This window comes from Danio aesculapii, chromosome 22 (assembly GCF_903798145.1).
Source record: "Danio aesculapii chromosome 22, fDanAes4.1, whole genome shotgun sequence".
Taxonomy (NCBI): Eukaryota; Metazoa; Chordata; class Actinopteri; order Cypriniformes; family Danionidae; genus Danio; species Danio aesculapii.
In genome coordinates this window covers 15821403-15845422 of record NC_079456.1, presented here as the reverse complement: position 1 = coordinate 15845422, position 24020 = coordinate 15821403, and the positions used below count along the sequence as shown (strand labels likewise).

At 38.4% G+C, this 24020-nt stretch overlaps 2 protein-coding genes and 1 pseudogene across 2 annotated transcripts; all 3 read right to left on the bottom strand.

Annotated features, from left to right (window-relative positions):
• Positions 1-276: 276 nt before the first annotated feature.
• Positions 277-10333, bottom strand: LOC130216685 (amine sulfotransferase-like). The gene is made up of 6 exons (XM_056448567.1): positions 10168-10333; positions 9496-9698; positions 9281-9407; positions 1398-1492; positions 1124-1304; positions 277-404 (listed from the first exon to the last, which is right to left on the bottom strand). The coding sequence occupies exons 1-6, from the start codon at positions 10331-10333 to the stop codon at positions 277-279; spliced, it is 900 nt and encodes a 299-aa protein (XP_056304542.1).
• Positions 10334-10898: 565 nt separating this feature from the next.
• On the bottom strand, positions 10899-16760 carry LOC130215456 (amine sulfotransferase-like; annotated as a pseudogene).
• A 2151-nt stretch (positions 16761-18911) lies between these two features.
• LOC130215457 (amine sulfotransferase-like) lies at positions 18912-23094 on the bottom strand. The gene is made up of 6 exons (XM_056447263.1): positions 22852-23094; positions 22174-22376; positions 21965-22091; positions 20262-20356; positions 19988-20168; positions 18912-19104 (listed from the first exon to the last, which is right to left on the bottom strand). Exons 1-6 carry the CDS (start codon positions 23015-23017, stop codon positions 18977-18979), a joined length of 900 nt encoding a protein of 299 aa, XP_056303238.1. The 5' UTR covers positions 23018-23094; the 3' UTR covers positions 18912-18976.
• Positions 23095-24020: the final 926 nt, after the last annotated feature.

The following is a 24020-nucleotide window of genomic DNA, read 5'->3' as shown; positions in this document are numbered from 1 at the left end:
ACATTTAATATAGAGATCTACATTCACTTGGTCATTTAACATATCATAACTTTATTTTTTACAGCGTTATACCCATCAAATATCAATTTAGTTAAAAATGATAAACTCTCCATATTTTAAATATTGTTAATAATGTACACGCCCTACAATCTGCAAGTTATCAGTTTTCTCTCAATGATTTGTTTGCGATATGCATTCATATTATGTATTGCTTTTATCAGTAAGATAGTTTTATATCTTTTTTGGTTTCAAAATAAAAGCCACAACTTGAGTTTTTTAGCCACGCAGTTCAGTGATGTCCCAGACCAGGTTAAGGGGCACGTTTTTCATTCTTTCTTCAAAGACACGATCAACACATTCACTCTGAGCCACGGTTAAAGAGTTCTTCCAGTCTCCCACTGTTCCTGAAATACAGTAATTTGGAAAAAAAAATCCTCTAAATAACACTTAACATGCCTGATTATATAGTTTATTCTTCAAACATAGTGAATTTTTTTTCTTCTCTTCCAAGGGTATGTTCACAGTTTTGAATTATTAAGTAAAAAAAAAAAAAATCGACTCTAAAAATCTCTGACTCTAATATGTCCAAATAAATGAATAAATAATTTATGCAAGAAATGTATTCAAATGATTGTATGTTTAATTAAATAATTACTTTAATTTATATAATAAACAAATAAAAAAAATGCTCCATTTACACATTCAAACAACATTGTTATGCAAAATTTTTTATTTATTTATTTATTTATTTATTAATTTATTTATTTTGCTTACAATTCTGAAAGGGACAGTTCACCCAAAAATCTAAATTTCCACACCATTTATTTACACTCAAGTGGTTCTAAACTTATGAATTTCTTTCGTTCTGAAAAATGTATAGAGAATGCAGCCATTGATGTATAGGAACAAAAATGCTGTCAAAGTAAACGGTTACCCTAACATTCTTCAGTTTATTTTTCTTTGTGCTTAACATAAATGCAAACAATTAATAACAGTATTTATTTAATTTTTTTTTATCCAGTTCAATCTACATTATCAGCCAGGGGAATTAAGATATGTTTAAATGAGTTAAGGTTAAAAAAAGATTCAAATACCAGCTCTTTCTGTCTCACTTTTGTCTTACCTTTGCGCATAAAAAGTCCTTTTGGCTGATCTGTGACCTCCTGAGGAAGGGACTCATAGTTGGCCACAGGGTCTATTTTCATTTGGCTGAATGTTGCTCTTTTCACCACTTTATCGATGGCTGCGTCTGACAGATTCTTGCCAACAAACTCGCAGATTTTCACAATGACGGATCTGAGGTCCTGATGGAAGATTTTTGTATGTTATTATATCTAAGAAGACTTTCATAACTCTTGATGGAAAGATTAACGGGTCATAAAACAAACTGGTCTTACTTTGATCATCTCTTCATAAGTCAGGATCAGGATGTTGTATTTGTCTTTATTTGTCACCCATCCTTTAACATGGTCAAACCAGGAGCCACCAATCACTAAAATAAGACACAACATTAGTGTTTTTAGGATTTAAAAAAAAAGTTAAAAAAAAAAAAAAAATACAATAAATTTACAAAAAAAAAAGAAATAAAACAAAAGTTGAGCCTTTAATTTTATGAAAATAATAAAAAAGGAAATGTATATTTTAATGTTATAATATATTTAACAAAAGCTGTTTTAGCCCAAATTTGATAGAAAATCTAAGCTAAATATCTGAAATAAAAATACATTCCATATTTGAGTTAATGTCATGGATTGGTCAGGCTCTCACGACCCCCACTCACGAAGATCACCATCACCTGACTTCTAATGAGCACACAGCTGCATCACATTCACGAGCACCAGATAAAAGCACAGCACTCCAGTCGCTCATTGTCCGGGCTCGTCTCGACGAAAGCGGACAACTGAGCGACCACTCAGCGTAGTCATCCTCAGCTAAACAAACGATTTACTTACCTGTTCTCTTTGTATTCCTCCCTAGTCTTCCTGGTCCTCCCGTATCGTCCTGTCTTCCAGTCCTTCCAAGTCTGTGTCATCCTCTGTCAGCTGTATCTGGTGTGTGCTGTCCATCCTCGTGTATTCCTGTTACCCAGCCACGGAGGAGAAGACCCCAACATCATTCCTGATCCTCCTGGCTATCCTTCATGTGCTCCTTGTTGTCATTCAATAAACACCCTAACGTTTCCTTACCTCTGTCTCCTGTCCGCTTCATAACAGAAGCCCGGACCTATAACGACGACAACATGAGCACCCCCGATCACTTTCAAGAGCTGGTGGACCAGTTGAAGCGGATTCTACAGCCACCAGCTCCACTTTCCAACGCACCACCAGCACCGAGCACTTCCGCCTCCACAGTTTCTTCTTCGGCCCTTCCTTCCAGTCCCATGGCCCGACCAGCGCCCTACTCAGGCGGAGCGGGGGAGTGCAATGGTTTTCTGTTACAATGTTCCCTCATATTCGAAATGCAACCTTCTCTATATCCCACAGATAAGTCAAAGATCGCCTACATCGTATCTCTACTCTCTGGACCTGCACTTAAATGGGCTGAGACGATCTGGAACCAAGCCGGGCCGGTCATGAATTCCATCACTACCTTCACGGAGTATTTCAAAGAGGTGTTTGGACGTTCTGATGGGGAAGTAGCCGCTGGAGAGCAGCTGTATCATCTAAAGCAAGGTACTCTATCTACACAGGAATATGCTCTCCGGTTTCGCACTCTAGCAGCTGCAAGTGGATGGAATGAGAGATCGTTGTTGACCACGTACCGGCTCGGCTTGGAACCCACTCTCCGAATCCAACTGGCCACATTAGATGATACAATGGGTCTGGAGAGATTCATCCAACATTCTCTCCGATGTTCCGATCGTCTTCGTTCCTATCAACAGGACACCATCACCCCCTCGTCTGCACTCCTCCAATCGCCTGAGTCAACAGCCTCTCCAGAACCAGAACCCATGATAATAGAGTCTGGAAGACTGACATCAGCGGAACGACAGAGGAGGCTGACCCGGGGTCTGTGTCTATACTGCGGTGTCAGTGGACACACCCGTATGGAGTGTCCCCTTCGTCCCATTCGGACTTCAGTGAGTGTATTCAGTACGAATATTGAACAATGTAAACCACTTACTACCACCGTACAAATAACTACTGCCTCTATTTCTCTCCTTGTCACAGCCCTCATCGACTCCGGGTCAGCAGGGAACTTCATCTCCCAATCCCTCTGTCGTCAACTCCACCTCCGTACTGAGGCGTCCTCGCATATATACCAGATACAACCGATAACCCAGTGCACTCGATCTTCGACCCGTATCCATCGACAATGCGAAGACATCCTTCTTCAAGTGGGGTTGTTACATCAAGAGAGGATTCAATTTCTGGTTCTGGAGGGTGCAAATATGGACATCATTCTAGGGCGCCCGTGGCTGGTGAAGCACGATCCCATCATCTCTTGGGGCACAGGAGAGATAAAGAAATGGGGATCTGGATGTACACCTGCCTGTTTTCCAAATCTCCCTCTTCAAGGTCGGAACCCCATTTCTTTGTTTGCAACATCGGTCGAGAGCCCTCCTGAGAAGCAGTCTATCCACATTCCTAAGGAGTACAGCTCCTTTCATGATGTCTTCTGCCCCAAGAGAGCTTCCCAGCTACCGCCGCATCGGCCATGGGACTGCGCGATCGACCTAGTTCCAGATGCCCAGTTGCCAAGAGGTAGGATCTACCCGCTCTCGCTTCCAGAGAATCAGGCAATGGAAGATTACATAAGGGAGGCTCTGAGTCAGGGGTACATACGTCACTCAAAATCACCAGCCGCCTCAAGCTTCTTCTTTGTGGCCAAGAAGGACGGAGGGCTGCGTCCATGCATCGACTACAGGGTCCTAAATAACGGTACAGTAAAATACCGATATCCCCTTCCTCTGGTACCAGCCGCTTTGGAACAGCTCCGAGAAGCAAAAATCTTCACTAAATTGGACCTCCGCAGCGCGTATAATCTGATAAGAATACGTGAGGGGGACCAATGGAAGACAGCATTCGTGACCCCTACTGGCCACTATGAATATGAGGTCATGCCTTACGGTCTGGTCAACGCCCCCTCCGTATTCCAAAACTTCATTCATGAAGTCCTCCGGGAGTTTCTTCACCACTGTGTAATAGTGTACATAGATGACATCCTCATTTACTCCCGGAGTGAGGCCGAACATCGCCAACACGTTGCGGAGGTCCTACACACATTGAGAGAACATCACCTCTACCTCAAAGCGGAGAAATGCTCATTCCACCAGAAGTCGATTCATTTCTTGGGATACATCATTGACCAAACCGGTATACGTATGGATGGGAAGAAAATTGAGGCTGTTCTATCCTGGTCAGAACCCACTTCCATTAAGGAGCTCCAGAGGTTTCTTGGGTTTGCTAACTTTTATAGACGGTTTATCAAGGACTACAGCAGGATTACATCACCTCTCACTAATCTCCTCAAGGGTAAACCCAAAGGACTGGAGTGGACCAAAGAAGCAGCCGCAGCCTTCCGCCTTCTTAAGAAGGAGTTCACAAGGGCCCCACTCCTGACTCATCCTGACCCAAATCTTCCTTTCGTGGTGGAAGTGGACGCATCCACCACCGGCGTCGGGGCAGTATTATCTCAACATCATGATACACCGCCCCGACTGCATCCCTGTGCCTATTTCTCTCGGAAGTTGAGCCCGGCGGAGCAGAATTACAGCATAGGAGACAGGGAGCTTCTAGCAATCAAGCTAGCCTTGGAGGAGTGGCGTCACTGGTTGGAGGGAGCCAAACATCCGTTCCAGGTGATCACAGATCACAAAAACCTCCAATACATCAAAGAGGCCAAGAGACTATGTCCACGTCAAGCCAGATGGTCACTTTTCTTCTCACGTTTTGATTTCTCCATTTCCTATCGTCCAGGACCCAAGAATCTAAGAGCAGACGCTCTCTCTCGTTTACACGAGCATCACGATCATGAAGAACTCCCAACGAAGATTCTTCCCGAACACATCTCCATTTGTCCGATCACCTGGAACGCTCCTCCAGTCGTTGCCACTCCGGAAGCCCCTGCTCCGCCGGGATGCCCTCCTCATCGGCAGTTCATACCACCTGAACACCGGGTAGATCTGATCCACTCCTTACATACCTCGCTAGGCACTGGACATCCAGGGATCAACAATACTCTCTCGCTAGTATCCCAACGATTCTGGTGGCCAAACATGGCAAGGGATGTGAGGCAATATGTTCAGGGCTGTAAGGACTGTGCCCAATCCAAGAGCCCACGTCATCTACCCGCTGGAAAGCTCCATCCCTTGCCGATTCCGAACCGTCCCTGGTCACACCTAGGAGTGGACTTTATCACTGACCTCCCTTCGTCAGAAGGTAATACCTGTATTCTAGTCATAGTAGATAGATTCTCAAAGTTTGTCAAACTAATCCCTCTGAAAGGTCTTCCCACAGCCTTTGAAACTGCCGACAATATCTTTAATCAAGTCTTCAGGTCATTTGGTATTCCAGAAGATATTGTGTCGGACAGAGGTCCACAGTTCATCTCACGTCTATGGAAAGCCTTCTTCAAGCTCCTAGGTGTGGCCGTCAGCCTCTCTTCTGGATATCATCCCCAAACCAACGGGCAGACAGAGAGGAAGATTCAGGAGGTGGGACGGTTCCTGAGGACCTTCTGCAGTGGTCACCAGAACTCCTGGAGCCAGTATTTGGGCTGGGCAGAATATGCCCAAAATTCACTGCGGCAACCCTCCACCGGACTCACGCCATTCCAGTGCGTCCTGGGCTTCCAACCACCGCTCTTTCCCTGGGATGGCGAACCATCTGATGTCCCCGCAGTGGATCACTGGTTCCGGGAGAGCGAGAGAGTCTGGGACGAGGCTCATCAACATCTGCAGAGGGCAGTCCGTCGAAGCAAGGTAACCGCCGATAGGAGAAGGTCTGAAGAACCCAGATACACACCCGGACAAAAGGTGTGGCTATCCACCCGGGACATACGCATGCGACTGCCCTCTCGCAAGTTAAGTCCCCGATTTGTTGGTCCCTTCACCATCGTGGAACAGGTTAACCCCGTCACCTACAAACTACAATTACCCTCTCACTACCGTATTCACCCTACATTCCACGTATCACTCCTGAAACCCTATCACGATCCTGTTCTTCCCTCCACAGAGCCTGACCACGAAGAGGAACCCCCTCCTCCACTGCTCCTAGAAGAAGGAGCCGTCTACGCAGTGAAGGAGATCTTGCGTTCCCGACGTCGTGGTGGCCAGTTGGAGTACCTGGTGGACTGGGAAGGGTACGGCCCCGAAGAAAGGACATGGGTTCCCAGAGCTGATATTCTCGATCCTAGTCTCATGGTGGAGTTTCATGAGAGCCACCCTGAGTTCCCAGCGCCTAGAGGCAGAGGGAGACCACCACGGCGTCGGAGGTGTCGGCCCTCAGGAGCGGGCCCTGGGGAGGGGGGTACTGTCATGGATTGGTCAGGCTCTCACGACCCCCACTCACGAAGATCACCATCACCTGACTTCTAATGAGCACACAGCTGCATCACATTCACGAGCACCAGATAAAAGCACAGCACTCCAGTCGCTCATTGTCCGGGCTCGTCTCGACGAAAGCGGACAACTGAGCGACCACTCAGCGTAGTCATCCTCAGCTAAACAAACGATTTACTTACCTGTTCTCTTTGTATTCCTCCCTAGTCTTCCTGGTCCTCCCGTATCGTCCTGTCTTCCAGTCCTTCCAAGTCTGTGTCATCCTCTGTCAGCTGTATCTGGTGTGTGCTGTCCATCCTCGTGTATTCCTGTTACCCAGCCACGGAGGAGAAGACCCCAACATCATTCCTGATCCTCCTGGCTATCCTTCATGTGCTCCTTGTTGTCATTCAATAAACACCCTAACGTTTCCTTACCTCTGTCTCCTGTCCGCTTCATAACAGTTAACTCTAACTCATACCTCAAAAATAACTTTTAGTAAAATTTTGTTTGGCTGCAGTACCAGACCACCAGTTGACATCCAGTTTCCATTGGTGACAATGTGAGGGCGCCTCTATTTCTGTATATTTTTTTCACACTTTTGACAATATTTGTAAATTTGACAAATTATAAAGTAGTATGGGCAGTTTGGTGGTATTTGATTTTAATTGAGCCTCAGAAATAATCTGTAAAAGCTTTTTTATACATGGATTGCTGTAGCGAAGTAATGATGCGCATTCTTGTTGCAACTTAATAAATAACTGTTGCTCAGTAATATCTATCAAAAATCAGTCACCTGCTCTGTCATAAATCTTTTAAATGATATATAGTTTGACAGGTTTGCTTTAAGTGCAAATTATTCCACAGGTTAACTTGTGACAGTAAATACATTTTTTATCTCTTACTCTTCCTACATGACATGAAACTAAAAACAGTGGTAAAATATGTAGTTAGATGACTTTGTCCTTTCCAAAGATAAGTAATTTAATTAGACTAACATTTAATTGAACTATAGTAAATTCTAAGCTTTCTGCCAACAGTATGACAGTTAAAGGATTAAATAATATAAATAAATGCAATTTCATTCAAAATGCGCCACACATTTTCTATTGGAGACAGGTCAGGATTGCAGGCAGGCCAGTCAATTACCTGTATATGTGGTTTTACATTGTCTTGTTAAAATAAGCATGGATATCCTTGGAAAAAAAAACAAACAGCATATTGTGGTCCAAAATCTTTATGTACTTGTCAGCATGGTGCCATCACAAAAGGGCACGTTAAATTTGCCAAGGGCACTGATCATAGTACATGTTTCTGCTGTGTGATGGTCCGTCCCAGATGCCCAAGCCAGAGAAGTCAACGTTGCTTCTGGACACTTAACATAGGACTTCTTTTGGCACAGTACAGTTTAAACTGGCAATTGTAGATGCATCTGTGTACTGTATTGTAGTACTTGACAAAGGTTTATCAAAGTAGTCCTGAGCCCATGTGGTAATATCGCTTATAAATGAATGACGATTCTTAATGCAGTGCTTCCTGAGGGATCAGAGACCAAAGTAGTTCAGCTTAGGCTTGTGTCGTTGTCCTTTAAGCATTCTTTAATGATGTTATACACTGTTGATGATAAAACATCCAAATGTCGTCCTATCTTTCTTTGAAGAGCATTCTCATTAAACATTTGAATAATGACAACCTGGCGATCCTCTGCCCATCTTTGCTTCTAAAGGACTAGACTTTTCTTGGATGCTGCTTTTGTATAATATCATAATTACAATCACCTGTTGACATCACCTGTCTCAAATCACATCATTATTAAAAAGTTTACATAATTACTAGCCCTAAATTGCTCCTGTCTCAAGCTGCGGTCACACTAGAGTTTGAGCTTGCGAAAAGGGGCGGGATTAAACAAGATGATTAGACATTAAAAAAAAGTGAGCGATTGCTCCATGTTTTAAATTTCTGTCAAGAGAGGTCCTGTTTTGATCCTTGATTGGTCTCACACAGTCAAGTGATGCGATTTCGCAGGTCAGAGTTCACCAAGCTTGAACTTGACGCATGAACTTGCGTTTCCGATCTGACGCATTCGCGTGCGTATGAATGGAAGTCTTTGGGAGGAAAAGTCAATTGTGACCGCAGCTTCAACCTTTTTTTTAAATGTGTTGCAAGAACCAAAATTGGAATACGTGTTTATTACCTATTTTCCATACTGTCCCAACTTTTTCTGATTTGTCTATTAAGAATAGACAAAATGTTCCTCAATACTCATACAAACATTATTTGTAGAGATAATTTTATATAACGTGTGTTCTTATTCAAAAATGTTTTATTGACGTTTATAAAAAACTGTTCTACAATCGTGTATTTTTTCAAACATTGTGTCATGCTAAAAATAACTACACCAAGATATATATATATATATATTTTTAATTTAAATGTATATTTATATATTTTTTCCTGACACACACACACACACACACACACACACACACACACACACACACACGCACACACACACACACACACACACACACACACACACACACACACACACACACACACACATATATATGACTGACAAATATGTACTTTACAATAGAGAAGTATATGCGTTATTTAAAATAGACGAGATATGATACAAAAAATAGGCTAAACATTTACTATAGTCTACAAGACAAAATTATAAGTTAAATCTTTAATATTATTACACTACAAACTAGTGTTTATCTAGTGTATTATTATTATTATTATTATTATTATTTGTTAATAAATGTATCTGTTGTGCAAAAATGTTGCTCTTACTGCATCCTGTAAAGAAATTCTCTAAGACTTTATTGTAGCTCTCAGAAGAATCCAGGTTTTTCATTTTGTTGGAAAAATGAAAATACGACACCATGACGTCTTTGGGGTTCCTCATGACGTAGATGACCTGATAGCAAAGACAAGCTTATACATATACATTAAACCCACATGCATGACCTCAAAACAATCGAATCGACTGAAAAGCTTGTACTCACTTTTCCTTTCCTCTGGAGAGCTCTGGGCATCAGCGGCTCCAGTAAATGCGAACAGAAGAGTCTCGGAGATGGACGTGTGTTGTAATCTTTCCCCTTTTCCCGATATTCAATCCAGGGCATTTGCTCATATGTGATTTGTTTGGTTTTCTCCGGGAAATCTTCCTCATATATTAAAGTCATGATCCGTTGGGTCCATACTGTACCTGAGAGAGGCATATAGTAATACATTGAGCTTTTAAAATGGAAAATGTTATACATTCCTGTTATATAACAAAATATTGATGACCCAATGCAACGTTTAGCTACAGCTAGTTTAACTTAAACTGACATTGACTACAATTTGACATTGAAAATATGATCAATTTAACCTCCAAAAAGTATTTTATTGATCTTGAAATTAATTTTGATTTAAATTTTAGTTCATGGAGGTTGACATTGAATATATTTCACACTCCAAAAAGGATGAAAATATGAAGAATATGTTGTTTAACATAAAAAGATAAACAAATAAAGATTTTGATTTGATCATGCTCCAAAAATGCATTTGTAGATTTTTAAAATGTAAATAAATTTTGTGTAACATATTTCATAGACCTATAGATCATATTTTGAAATATGTGTTTACCTTGATTCTACCTAGTTTCACAATTACAGTATATACTACACACTTACCAGATTTGGGGAAGGTCACAACAAAGACATCATCCTCCCTTGTTTCAAAATCCTGTAAACTGTCAATATATTCTGGAGTAACGTCATGATTGGTTTCCATAGTCAAGACAGTTCCTTTGTACTGTAACAGTTTGTCACTAATCATTTTGCATTCCTCCTGAGCCATGTTTGATTTCTTTCTGATGCAGATTCAGCGAGACTGTAACCACTGAGTACAGCCTGTTATATACAGAGCCAGATTTCATTGAGAAAAGAGCTTATCGTTGCTGTTACACAATATAGAGTTAAAGGGTTATTTATTTATGACCAACCTTTGAACTAGGAGAATCAAAGTAAGTTATACATTTAAACAGGAAATGTAAAGTTCAGAATACATGGTCTGTAGTGTCACACACTGCTAAAAATTACTGTAAAGGTTCTCATTGGCATTGATGGTCCCATGGAACCATCTTTTAACACCAGTAGAACGTTTTCATCACAGAAAGTGTTCTTTAGCGTGGAAAAGGTTCTTTAGATTATTGAAATGTTCACTGCATTAAGTAAAAATGGTTTATGTAACCATAAAAGGGAACAAAAAAAGTTATTTTATCACTGTGAAAGCATCTTTTTGGTTCTTTATGGCACCTTCTATACATCAATAATAATTTACTGTGGTGTAAAACAGTGTTTTAAATTAAAAAAAAATAATAATAAAATATTAAGTTTAAGTTAACATGAGAAAAAACATCATGCAGTTTTTAAATGAAGGTTTTTATTACTAAAAAAATATATTAATCCAAAAGCGCCAATGTGAATCTAAACATAATCCCTGGTTGGGCCATCTTTAGTAGCAAGAACTATAATCAAGCATTTTCGATAACTTGCAATCAGACTGTTACAGCGCTGTGGGAGAATTTTGGCCCATTCATCTTTGCAGAATAGTTGTAATTTTGCCACATTGGAGAATTTTAAAGAATGAACTGTCTTCATTCAGGCGAGGTCATGCCACATCTCAATTGGATTCAGGTCAGCGCTTTGACTAGGCCACCCCAAATGTTAATATTGTTTTTCTTCAGCTGTTCAGAAGTGGACTTGCTGCTGTGCTTTGAATCTTTTAAGTCTGTCGTATAATAATTATTACGATCTAATTTAGATCAGTCATATGATCATTTTTTCTGATAGACCTACAATGCTTTTGGGGAACACATTGTAACATTAAGATCAGTCATTATGATCTACAAGTTTTTTATGATCAAACTTTAAGGTTTGCTTTGTAATATTTTATTTGAGATTAGTTTCAGTTTTAGTATTTTACAAATAATAATTTATCAAACACTTTAAAGTCAGTCTGTGGCACTCCTAAAAGCTGACCAAGGCCCTTGTTTGAGAACTTCTGTTCTAGATATACTTACAAATGAAATACCATGACAGACTCAGCAGAAAATGTTTCATATTTGTCCCGTATCTTTAAAATACTTTTATTTCAGCCTAATTTAAAGGAATAGTTCACGCAAAGATTTAAATTTACCCACCCTTTACGTCAATTCACTGGTACCTTAAATAAAACAGGATGGTGTCTTAAACAACTGGTGGGGAAGTGAATTTAAATTTTGGATTTGACATTCACATTTGAAATCATAATATTTGTTTATGACCTGAACTCGAATGTGTTTGCTGACATCTACTGGTTAATCTGGAGAATGTTGGAAATATTACAGAGAAGTTAGGAACTACAATTACTACTAAAAAACATAAAAACAAACATTGGTTATCCCATTATAAACATAAAAACCATAAAATTGGGAGACATTTACTTTAGAGCAAGTTATCAGTTTTCTCTTCATGGTATTATGCATTCCTTATCAGTATGATAGTTTTATATGTTTATTAGTTTCAAAATAAAAGTCATAACTTGAGTTTTCAGCCACGCAGTTCTGTGATGTCCCAGACCAGGTTAAGAGGCACGTCTTTCATTCTTTCTTCAAAGACACGATCAACACATTCACTCTGAGCCACAGTTAAAGAGTTCTTCCAGTCTCCAACTGTTCCTGTAATACAGTAATTAAAAAAAATCAATACAACACTTAACATGTCTAATTATATATTTTATTCTACAAATATGAAAAACGTGTTTATTTTCTTCTTCTCTTGGGAGGCGATGTTCATAGTTCTGAATTATTGAGTGATAACAACAGATTCCCCCAAAAAATCTCTGTAAAAATCTAACATGTCCAAATAAATAAATTAAAATAAACTAAATTAAAATTGTATGTAAGAAATGTATGCAAATTAGTGTATATTTATTTAAAAAAATTAATTTAATTATTAAATAAATAAATAAATAAATAAATAAATAAATAAATAAATAAATAAATAAAATATGCTCCATTTGTCCACCGTGGCAACCCCTGATAAATAAGGTACTAAGCTGAAGAAAAATGAATGAATGAGTGAATGCTCCATTTGCACATTTAAACATAACATTGTTCTACAAAAAATGCTTGCACTTTTTTTTCAAAGTCGCTTTATTTATTTATAATAATTTTTATTGCTTGCAATTCTTAAAAGGCCAGTTCACCCAAAAAAATTACATTTTCTCACCATTTACTCACACTCAAGTGGTTCTGAACTTTTAGAAATTTCTTTCTTCTAATATTGCAAAACAAGATATTCTGAAAAAAGTAGGGAAAAGCTGCCATTGATGTCCATGCATGCAGTTGAAGTCAGAATAATTAGCCCCCCTGTTTATTTTTTTTCCCCAATTTTTGTTTAACGGAGAGAAGATTTTGTCAACACATTTCTAAACATAATAGTTTTAATACTCATTTCTAATAGCTGATTTATTTTATCTTTGCCATGATGACAGTAATAATATTTTACCAGATATTTATCAAGACACTAGTATTCAGCTTAAAGGGCAATTTAAAGACTTAACTATGGTAATTAGGTTAATTAGACAGGTTAGGGTAATTAGGCAAATCATTGTATAATGATGTTTGTTCTGTAGACTAGCGGAAAAAATTTAGCTTTGAAATATAAATTTGGCCTTAAAATGGTTTTTAAAAAATTAAAAACTGCTTTTATTCTAGCTGAAATAAAACATATAAGACATTCTCCAGAAGAAAAAAATATTATCAGACATACTGTAAAATAGTCCTTGCTCTGTTAAACATCATTTGAGAAATATTTTAAAAAGAAACTTAAATTCAAAGGGGGGCTAATAATTCTGACTTCAACTGTATATGAACAAAAATACTGTGGAAGTAAGTAATTGTTTCCCCCAACATTCTTCAGTTTATTTTTCTTTGTGCTTAAAATATAATTCATATGTTAACATATGTTTTAACATTTCTGTTTCTTTGTGCTTAACATAAAAAAGAAACTCAAAGATTGTGAATCTCTTTAATGCAATCAACAAATTAGAAAAATTATGGTAATAACATTATTTAAAGTTTAATTTTTTACCCTTTTCATCAGCATTATCATTCAGGGGGAATTAAGATAGGCTAAATTAGATATGTTTATATTTATCAATGTAAAGGAACTGCTTCAAATACCAGCTCTTTCTGTCTCACTTTTGTCTTACCTTTGCGCATAAAAGCCCCTTTTGGCTGATCTGTGACCTCCTGAGGAAGGGACTCATAGTTGGCCACAGGGTCTATTTTCATTTGGTTGAATGTTGCTCTTTTCACCACTTTATCGATGGCTGCGTCTGACAGATTCTTGCCAGCAAACTCGCAGATTTTCACAATGACGGATCTGAGGTCCTGATGGAAGATTTGTACATGTTATTATATCTAAGAACACTTTGATAACTCTTGATGGAAAGATTAAAGGGTCATAAACCAAACTGGTCTTACCTTGATCATCTCTTCATAAGTCAGGATCAGGATGTTGTATTTGTCTTTATTTGTCACCCATCCTTTAACATGGTCAAACCAGGAGCCACCAATCACTAAATTCAGACACGGCATTAGTGTTTACAAGGTCACTCCTTTAACCGCTTACCTGGTCTCATTTTAACGAAGACACATGTCAGCCTAAAGCTGCGTCAAAATAGTCAAAAAAGTTTAAAAAGTGAAATAATATGTATTTTACAAAATACTAAATTTGGCCCAAATTTGATAGAAAATCTGAGCTAAATATTTGAAAAATAAAATCATTCCATATTTGAGTTAGGCTTAACCCTAACCCAACGCACACCTCAAAAATTAGCTTTGAGCAAAAATTTGTTTGGCCGCAGTACCAGACATCACCACCAGTTGACATCCAGTATCCATTGGTGACAATGTGAGGGCGCTGTTTTGAGCAATATGAACCATATTTTTTCATACTTTGACAATATTTGTAAAGTAGACATCAAATTCTAAAGGAGTATGGGTAGTTTGGTAGTATATGATTTGAATTGAGCCTCTGAAAACTAAAAAAATGTAATATTTTTTACACATGACTCTGATGCGTATCCTTGACGCAAATTAATAAATTATTGTTGCTCAGTAATACCTAGCAAACATCAGTCACCTGCTCAGTCATTAAATTTTCAAATGATATATAGTTTGTCAGGATTGCTTTATGTGTAAGAGCAAATTATTCCACAGGTTAAATCGTGACAGTAAATGGGTTTTGATCTCTTACTTTTTCTTACTTTCAAACATTGTGTCATGCTGAAAAAATACCTACACCAAGATATATACTTTTAAAATGTGTATTTAAATTTTTGATATAATATGCATTTACTGACAAATGTATAATTTGCAATAGAGAAGTATATACTGTATGATATGCCATTTTTAAAATAGATGAGACATGACACAAAAATAGGTTAAATATTTAAAATAGCCTGCAAGACAAAGTTAAAACTTAAATTATTACATTACAAACTAGTGTTTTTCAGATTTATTATAATTATAATTAATATTATTCACTAATAAATGTATTTGTTATGCAAAAATGTTGCTCTTACTGCATCCTGTGAGGAAATTCTCTAAGACTTCGTTGTAGCTCTTGGAAGAATCCAGGTTTTTCATTTTGTTGGAAAAATGAAAATACGACACCATGACGTCTTTGGGGTTCCTCATGACGTAGATGACCTGATAGCAAAGGCAACCTCATTAAAATCCACACGCCTCCCTGACCTTAAAACAGTCAAATCAACCAAAAAGTTTGTACATACTTTTCCTTTCCTCTGGAGAGCTCTGGGCATCAGTGGCTCCAGTAAATGCGAGCAGAAGAGTCTCGGAGATGGACGTGTGTTATAATCTGTCCCTGTTTCCCGATACTCAATTCAGGGCATTTGTTTGAATGTGATTTGGTTGGATTTCTCCGGGAAATCCTCCTCGTATATTAAAGTTATGATCCGTTGGGTCCATACTGTACCTGAGAGATGCGTATAAATACACTGAGCCTTTAAAACAGAAAAATGCTTAATATTCCTATTATATAACAAATATTGATGTCCTGAAGCTAAGTTTAGCCTAAGTTTAACTCATTTTGACATTAACTACATTTTGACATCAAAATAAATTTTAAATGTCAACCTCCATAAACTAGAATCTAAATCAAAATGTATTTTCCTCACCTTAAAATTCATTTTGATTTAAATTTTGGTTCATGGAGGTTTACATTTAATATATTTTACACTCCAAAAAGAGTGTTGTCTATTAGAGCGGCAGTGCAGTTAAGAAGTTTATTCATAACTACACAAAACATGTCCAAAATGCATTTTTTGATTTTTTAAATGTAAATTAATTTTGTGAAATATATTTCATAGACCTATGTATCATAATTTGAAATATATGTTTACCTTAATTCTACTGAGTTTCACAATTACAGTATATATTACAGTATATACTACACACTTACCAGATTTAGGGAAGGTAACAACAAAGACATCATCATCCCTTGTTTCAAAATCCTGTAAACTGTCAATATATTCTGGAGTAATGTCGTAGTTGCGTTCCTTAGACAGGACAGTTCCTTTGTACTTTAACAGTTTGTCACTAATCATTTTGCATTCCTCCTGAGCCATGTTTGGTTTCTTTCGAGCCAGATTCAGCAAGTCTGTAAACCACAGAGTGCAGCCTGTTATATCCAGGGCCAGATTTCATTGAGAAAATAGCTTATCGTTGCTGTTACGCAATATAGAGTTAAAGGGTTATTTATTTATGACCAACCTTTGAACTAGGAGAATCAACTTAAGTCTTTATTATTGTCATGGAAGCCGACTGCCTACTGTGTCCTATACGACTTAGGATATGAGGAGGGAGTTCATTCCTGGGACCCAATTCTAAGGAAGATAGGAATGTGTGCAGGGCATGGTTTGAAGTGACATAGGGATGAAGGGCCTGGCTTGTGCAGAGAAGGTGAACCAATGACTAGGAGCTGCAACAAGACAGGCCAAGGAGAGAGACTGGGACCACTCAAAAAGGATCAGAGCAGAAGGTAATAAGTGATGGCGACCTCGGGAGCGCAGACAGGACCGGTAGCCTGGGAATGGCAGTAGGACTGAAAGCATGGGACCCACTGGCAGCTCTGGATGCCTGCGAAGCTTTGGCAGGGTCGGGGGCCAGGAGAGTGCTGGTTAACCTGGAAGTCAAAGGGTTACCAGCCTGGAGAACGGCGATAAGGTTGGTGATCCAAGGGGTACCATTTGAGCGATAAGCTTGTCAAGGGGCTGAGGGGCTCTGGCTGGGCCGGAAGCCTGGGGACGGTGTCAACAGCACTGAAGGCCAAGAATGCACTGGCTGGCCTTGAAGGCTGTAGCATGGCGATTGGTTTGGAGGCTTGGTGGGACACCAGCTGGGCAGAGTGTCCGAATACTGCAGGCAGAGCAAGGATCCAGGCTGAGACCGGCAGGGCCAGGAGTCTAGGCATCGCAGGCAGAACTAGGATTAGTTTTAAGATTGGTTGGGTAAGGATTGTGCAAGCTGCAGGAAAGGCAAGGAATTCAGGCATTGCTGGCAGGGTCAGGATAATAAACGCTGCAAGCTGGGTCAGGGGCCTGGATACTGCAGACAGGGCAAGGAGTTTTGACATTAATGGCGGAGTGAGGAATTGGGGCTGTGGAGGCTGCACACAGAGTTTTGAGCACTGCAGGCTGGGCAAAGAGCTGGTTAGGAGCTGGCGGTGCAGGAAGCTTCAGTGGTACAGGTAGGGGGTTGTGATCTTGTGATGGAGTTGACAGGGGCAGATCTAACCACTCTTGTGGTTTAGTAGGCCACAGTGGAGAACCACATATCTTGTGGGACTCCTGTGGTGGTTCTAGCCTTTTATGGAACTCAGAAGATGATTATGGCCAATCTTGGGACTTGAGGAAAAACTTTGTCCATTTGTGGGTTTTGTGAGATGACTCTGGTCATTTGGGGAGTTCAGTCGGTAACCTTAGCTGTTCGGGAAACTCAAAGGGCGGTGTCGGGCAATCAGGGAATTCAGGTGTGGTAAAATGTTTGTCCCTTACTGATTTCTTTTTTTTTAATTTTTTTTGCGTGTTTGACACTAATGTTTCAGAACATTAAAAAAAAAATTAATATTAGTCTAAGCTAAGACAAGGAAACGCGTCATGTAATTTTTTAAGGAAGGCTTTTATTATTAAGGAAAAATAAAATCCAAAACTACATGGCTCTGTGTAAACAAGTGTTTGCCCCTAAACCCAATACCTGGTTGGGCCATCCTTAGCAGCAACAACTACAATCAAGCATTTTTGATAACTTGCAATGAGACTGTTACAGAGCTCTGAGATAATTTTGTCCCATTCATCTTTGCAGAAAAGTTGTAATTTAGCCACAAAACAGGAGGGTTTTAGAGAATCAACCGCCTATTTAAGGTCATGCCACAGCATCTCAATTGGATTGAGGTCAGGACTTTGACTAGGCCACCCCAAATGTTCATTCAGCCATTCAGAAGTCGACTTGCTGCTGTGCTTTAGATCTTTTAGGTCTGTTGTATGATAATTATTATGATCTAATATAGATTAGTCATATGATCATTTTTCGGATAGACCTACGATGCTTTTGGGGAACATTGTAACATTAAGGTTAGTCATACAGTCATATTTACAATCTACTTAGACATGATTCTTTTGGGAAACAGATAGTAACATTAAGATCAGTCATTATGATCTACAAGTTTTTTATGGTCAAACTTGAAGGTTTGTTTTGTAACATTTTATTTAATTTTAGTTTGATGTTTAGTATTTTACTAATAATAATTTATCAAACACTTTAAAATTATTCTGTGGCACTCCTGAAAGCTGACTAAGGCCCTTGATTGAGAACTTCTGTTCTAGATATACTGACAAATGAAATATCATGATAGCCATAAACAGACTCAGCAGAAAATGTTTCATGCGATTTATGTTTGTCCTGTATCTTTAAATGGGATTATTTCAGCGTAATTTAAAGAAATAGTTCACTCTTTTCTTCGATCCACAAACTAGTACATTAACTTAATTAAACATAATAAATAAAACAGGATGGTGTCCTAAACAACTTGTGGGGAAGTGAATTTAAATTTTGGATTTGACATTCACATTTGAAATCATAATATTTGTTTATGACCTGAACTCGAATGTGTTTGCTGACATCTACTGGTTAATCTGGAGAATGTTGGAAATATTACAGAGAAGTTAGGAACTTCATTTACTACAAAAAAAAAAAACCAAACATAAAAACAAACATTGGTTATCCCATTATAAACATAAAAACCATCAAATTGGGAGACATTTACTTTAGAGCAAGTTATCAGTTTTCTCTTCATGGTATTATGCATTCTTTATCAGTATGATAGTTTTATATCTTTATTAGTTTCAAAATAAAAGTCACAACTTGAGTTTTCAGCCACGCAGTTCTGTGATGTCCCAGACCAGGTTAAGAGGCACGTCTTTCATTCTTTCTTCAAAGACACGATCAACACATTCACTCTGAGCCACAGTTAAAGAGTTCTTCCAGTCTCCAACTGTTCCTGTAATACAGTAATTAAAAAAAATCAATAAATAAAACAACACTGCCTATTCATATATTTTATTCTACAAACATGAAAAACTTGTTTTTTTTTATCTTCTTCTTCTCTTGGTAAGCAATGTCCACAGTTCTGAATTATTGAGTCATAATAACAGATCCCCCCCAAAAAATCTCTTCTGTAAAAATCTGTGACTCTAATATGGCCAAATAAATTATTATATATTAATATATGAAATATCTAAATAAATGAAATATGCTTCATTTGTCCACTGTGGTGACCTTTGATAAATAAGGGACTAAGCCGAAGAAAAATGAATGAATGAATGAGTGAATGCTCCAATTGCATATTTAAACATAACATTGTTCTATGCTTGCAATACTTTTTTTTTTCAAAGTTGCTTTATTTATTTATTTACTGTAATTTTTATTGCTTGCAATTCTTAAAGGGGCAGTTCACGTAAAAATCGAAATGTCTTCACCATTTACTCACACTCAAGTGGTTCTGAACTTTTATGAATTTCTTTCTTCTAATATTGCAAAACAAGAAATTCTAAAAAATGTAGGGAAAAGCAGCCATTGATGTTCATATTTAATTATATGAAAAAAATACTGTGGAAGTAAATGGTGGTTGCTTTGCCCAAAAATTCTTCAATTTGTATTTCTTTGTGCTTAACATAAAAAAACAAAGAATGTGAATCTCTTTAATGCAATCAACAAATTAATTATGAAAAATTATGACGATAACAGTTTTTATTGTTTAGTTTTTTACCCTTTTCATCAGCATTATCATCCAGGGGAATAAGGAAAATGAGTCAGGTTATATTTTTAGCAATGTGAAGCAACTGCTTTAAATACCAGCTCTTTATGTCTCACTTTTGTCTGACCTTTGCGCATAAAAGCTCCTTTTGGCTGATCTATGATATCCAAAGGAAGGGACTCATAGTTGGCCACAGGGTCTATTTTCATTTGGCTGAATGTTGCTCTTTTCACCACTTTATCGATGGCTGCGTCTGACAGATTCTTGCCAACAAACTTGCAGATTTTCACAATGACGGATCTGAGGTCCTGATGGAAGATTTGTACATGTTATTAAATCTAAGAACACTTTGATAACTCTTGATGGAAAGGTTAAAGGGTCATAAATCATACTGGTCTTACTTTGATCATCTCTTCATAAGTCAGGATCAGGATGTTGTATTTGTCTTTATTTGTCACCCATCCTTTAACATGGTCAAACCAGGAGCCACCAATCACTAAAATAAGACACAGCATTAGTGTTTTCAAGGTCACTCATTTAACCGCTTAATTCCCCAATTTTTGAAAATGGAACCGAAATTGACATGTTCACCTCAACTTAAATGTCTTCAACGCTTTGGTGCATAGATTTAAGCTTGTTCTTAATTTGATGAAGACACTTGTCAGATTATAAACAAAAGTTATGTGGATTAAATTTTATGAAAATAATAAAACAGGAAATGTATATTTTAATATATTACAAGTAATATGTATTTTACAAAATCTGTTAAAGCCTTAATTTCATTGAAAATCTAATCTTAATATCTAAACAATACATTCCATATTTGAGTTAGGCTTTTCCCAGAGATGGGTTGTGGCTGCCTCAAAAAGTGCTGGATACCCTGGATTAATAAAGGGAATAAGCCGACAAGAAAATGAATGAATGAATTTGAGCTAGGCTTAACCCTAAACTAACTCATACCTCAAAAATTAGCTTTCAGTAAAAATTTGTGGGTGAGGCAGTGGCGCAGTAGGTAGTGCTGTCGCCTTACAGCAAGAAGGTTGCTGGTTCGAGCTCGGCTGGGTCAGTTGGCATTTCTGTGTGGAGTTTGCCTGCCTTCGTGTGGGTTTCCTCCGGGTGCTCCGGTTTCCCCCAAAGACATGTGGCACAGGTGAATTGGGAAGACTAAATTGTCCCTAGTGTGTATGGATGTTTCCCAGAGATGGGTTGCAGCTGGAAGGGCATCCGCTGTGTAAAACATGTGCTGGATAAATTGGTGGTTCATTCTGCTGTGGTGACCCCGAATTAATAAAGAGACTAAGCCGAAAAGAAAATGAATGAATGAATAAAAATTTGTTTGGCTGCAATACCAGACATCACCACCAGTTGATATTCAGTCTCCATTGGTGACAATGTGATGGCGCACCTATTTCTTTGTGTTTTGAGTTATATGAACTTTATTTTTCATATTTTGACAACATTTGTAAAGTAGATATCAAATTCTAAAGTAGTAAGGGCAGTTTGGTAGTATATGATTCAAATCGAGCCTCTGAAAACATCAAAAATATTTTTTACACATGGATTGCTGTAGCTAAGTAATGCTTTAATACTTTGATGTGTATCCTTGTCGCAACTTAATAAATGACAGTTGCTCAGTAAAATCTATCAAACATCAATCACCTGCTCAGTCATCAAGTTTTCAAAGGATATATAGTTTGTCAGGATTGCTTTATGTGTAAGAGCAAATTATTCCACAGGTTAAATCATGACAGTAAATGGGTTTTGATCTCTTACTTTTCTTTACTTTTAAACATTGTGTCATGCTAAAAATACCTACACCAAGATATATACTTTTAAAATTCAAATGTGTATTTATATTTTTCGCTCCTATATACTGATATAATATGCATTCACTGAATGTATAATTTACAATAGAAAAGTATATATGCAATATTTAAAATAGACGAGACATGATACAAAAAATAGGCTAAATATTTAAAATAGCAAAGACAAAGTTAAAAGTTGAATTATTAAATTACAAAATAGTGTTTATCTGATTTATTATTATTATAATTATTATTATTTTCTAATAAACGTATTTGTTGTGCAAAAATGTTGCTCTTACTGCATCCTGTAAGGAAATTCTCTAAGACCTCGTCATAGCTCTTGGAAGAATCCAGGTTTTTCATTTTGTTAGAAAAATGAAAATACGACACCATGACGTCTTTGGGGTTCCTCATGACGTAGATGACCTGATAGCAAAGGCAACCTCATTAAATTCACACACCTCCCTGACCTCAAAACAGACGAATCGACTGAAAAGATTGTACACACTTTTCCTTTTCTCTTGAGAGATCTGGGCATCAGCGGCTCCAATAAATGCGAGCAGAAGAGTCTTGGGGAAGGACGTGTGTTATAATCTGTCCCTGTTTCCCGATACTCAATCCAGGGCATTTGCTCGAATGTGATTTGGTTGGCTTTCTCCGGAAAATCCTCCTCGTATATTAAAGTTATGATTCGTTGGGTCCATACTGTACCTGAGAGAGACATATATACACTAAGCTTTTAAAACAGAAAATGATAAATAGTCCAGTTATATAACAAACATGACCTAACACAAATTTTAGCTAGTTTAACTCATTTTGACATCAAAAATATATTACTTTTAACATCCATAAACCAGAATGTGAATCAAAATGTATTTTCTTGACCTTGAAATTCATTTTGATTTCAATTTTGGTTCATGGAAGTTGACATTTGACATAATTTACACTCCCCCAAAAAAAGTGTGGATGGAGATATGAAGAATACATTGTTTAACATATAAAAAACGACAAACAATTATAGATGTGATTTTATCTATTAGAGCGGCAGTGCAATAAAAAAAGTAAATTAATTATGTGAAATATATTTCATAGACCTAAATATCATATTTCAAAATATATTTGAAAAAATTAATTTTTACTCAAATTCTGCGGACTTTCACAATTACAGTATATACTACACACTTACCAGATTTTGGGAAGGTAACAACAAAGACATCATCCTCCCTTGTTTCAAAATCCTGTAAACTGTCAATATATTCTGGAGTAATGTCGTAGTTGGGTTCCATAGTCAAGACAGTTCCTTTGTACTTTAACAGTTTGTCACTAATCATTTTGCATTCCTCCTGAGCCATGTTTGATTTCTTTCTGAGCCAGAATCAGCTAGACTGTGTCCACAGAGTGCAGCCTGTTATATCCAGGGCCAGATTTAATTGAAAAAAGAGCTTATCATTGCTGTTACACCATAAAGAGTTAAAGGGTAATTTATTTATCTCCAACCTTTGAACTGGGAGAATCAACTTAAGTCTTTATTATTGTCATAGAAGCCGACTGCCTCCTATACGACTTAGGATAGGAGGAGGGAGTTCATTCCTGTAACCTGATTCTAAGGAAGATAGGAATGTGTGCAGGGCATGGTTTGAGGTGACACAGGGGTGAAAGGGCCAGAGGAGGTGAACCAATGACTAGGAGCTGCAACAAGACAGGCCAAGGAGAGAGACTGGGACCACTCAGGAAGGACCAAAGCAGAGGGTAATAAGGTTGGCGATCCTGGGAGCACTGACAGGACTGGTAGCCTGGGAATGGCAGTAGGACTGGAAGCTTGGGACCCGCTGGCAACGCTGGATGCCTGCGAAGCTTTGGCAAGGACGGGGGCCAGGGGAGTGCTGGTTAACCTGGAAGTCAAAGGGGTTCTGGCCAGGAGAATGGCGATAGGGTTGGAGATCCAAGGGTACCATTTGGGCCATAAGCTTGGGGGATGCAGGTAAAACTGAAGACCTGAGGAGTGTCGACAAGGCTGGGGGCCTGAATATTGCTGGAGGCCTGAGGGGCTCTGGCTGGGCCGGAAGCTTGGGGACGGTGTCAACAGCGCTGGAGGCCAGGAGTGCACTGGCTGACTTTGAAGGCTGTAGCATGGACATTGGTTTGGAGTCTTGGTGGGACACCAGCTGGGCAGAGTGTCTGAATACTGCAGGCAGGGCGTCTGAATACTGCAGGCAGGGCAAGGATCCAGGCTAAGACCTGCATGACCAGGAGTCTTGGCGTCGCAAGCAAAACTAGGAGTAGTTCTGAGATTGGTTGGGTAAGGATTGTGCAAACTGCAGGTAAGGCAAGGAATTTAGGCATTGTCGGCAGGGT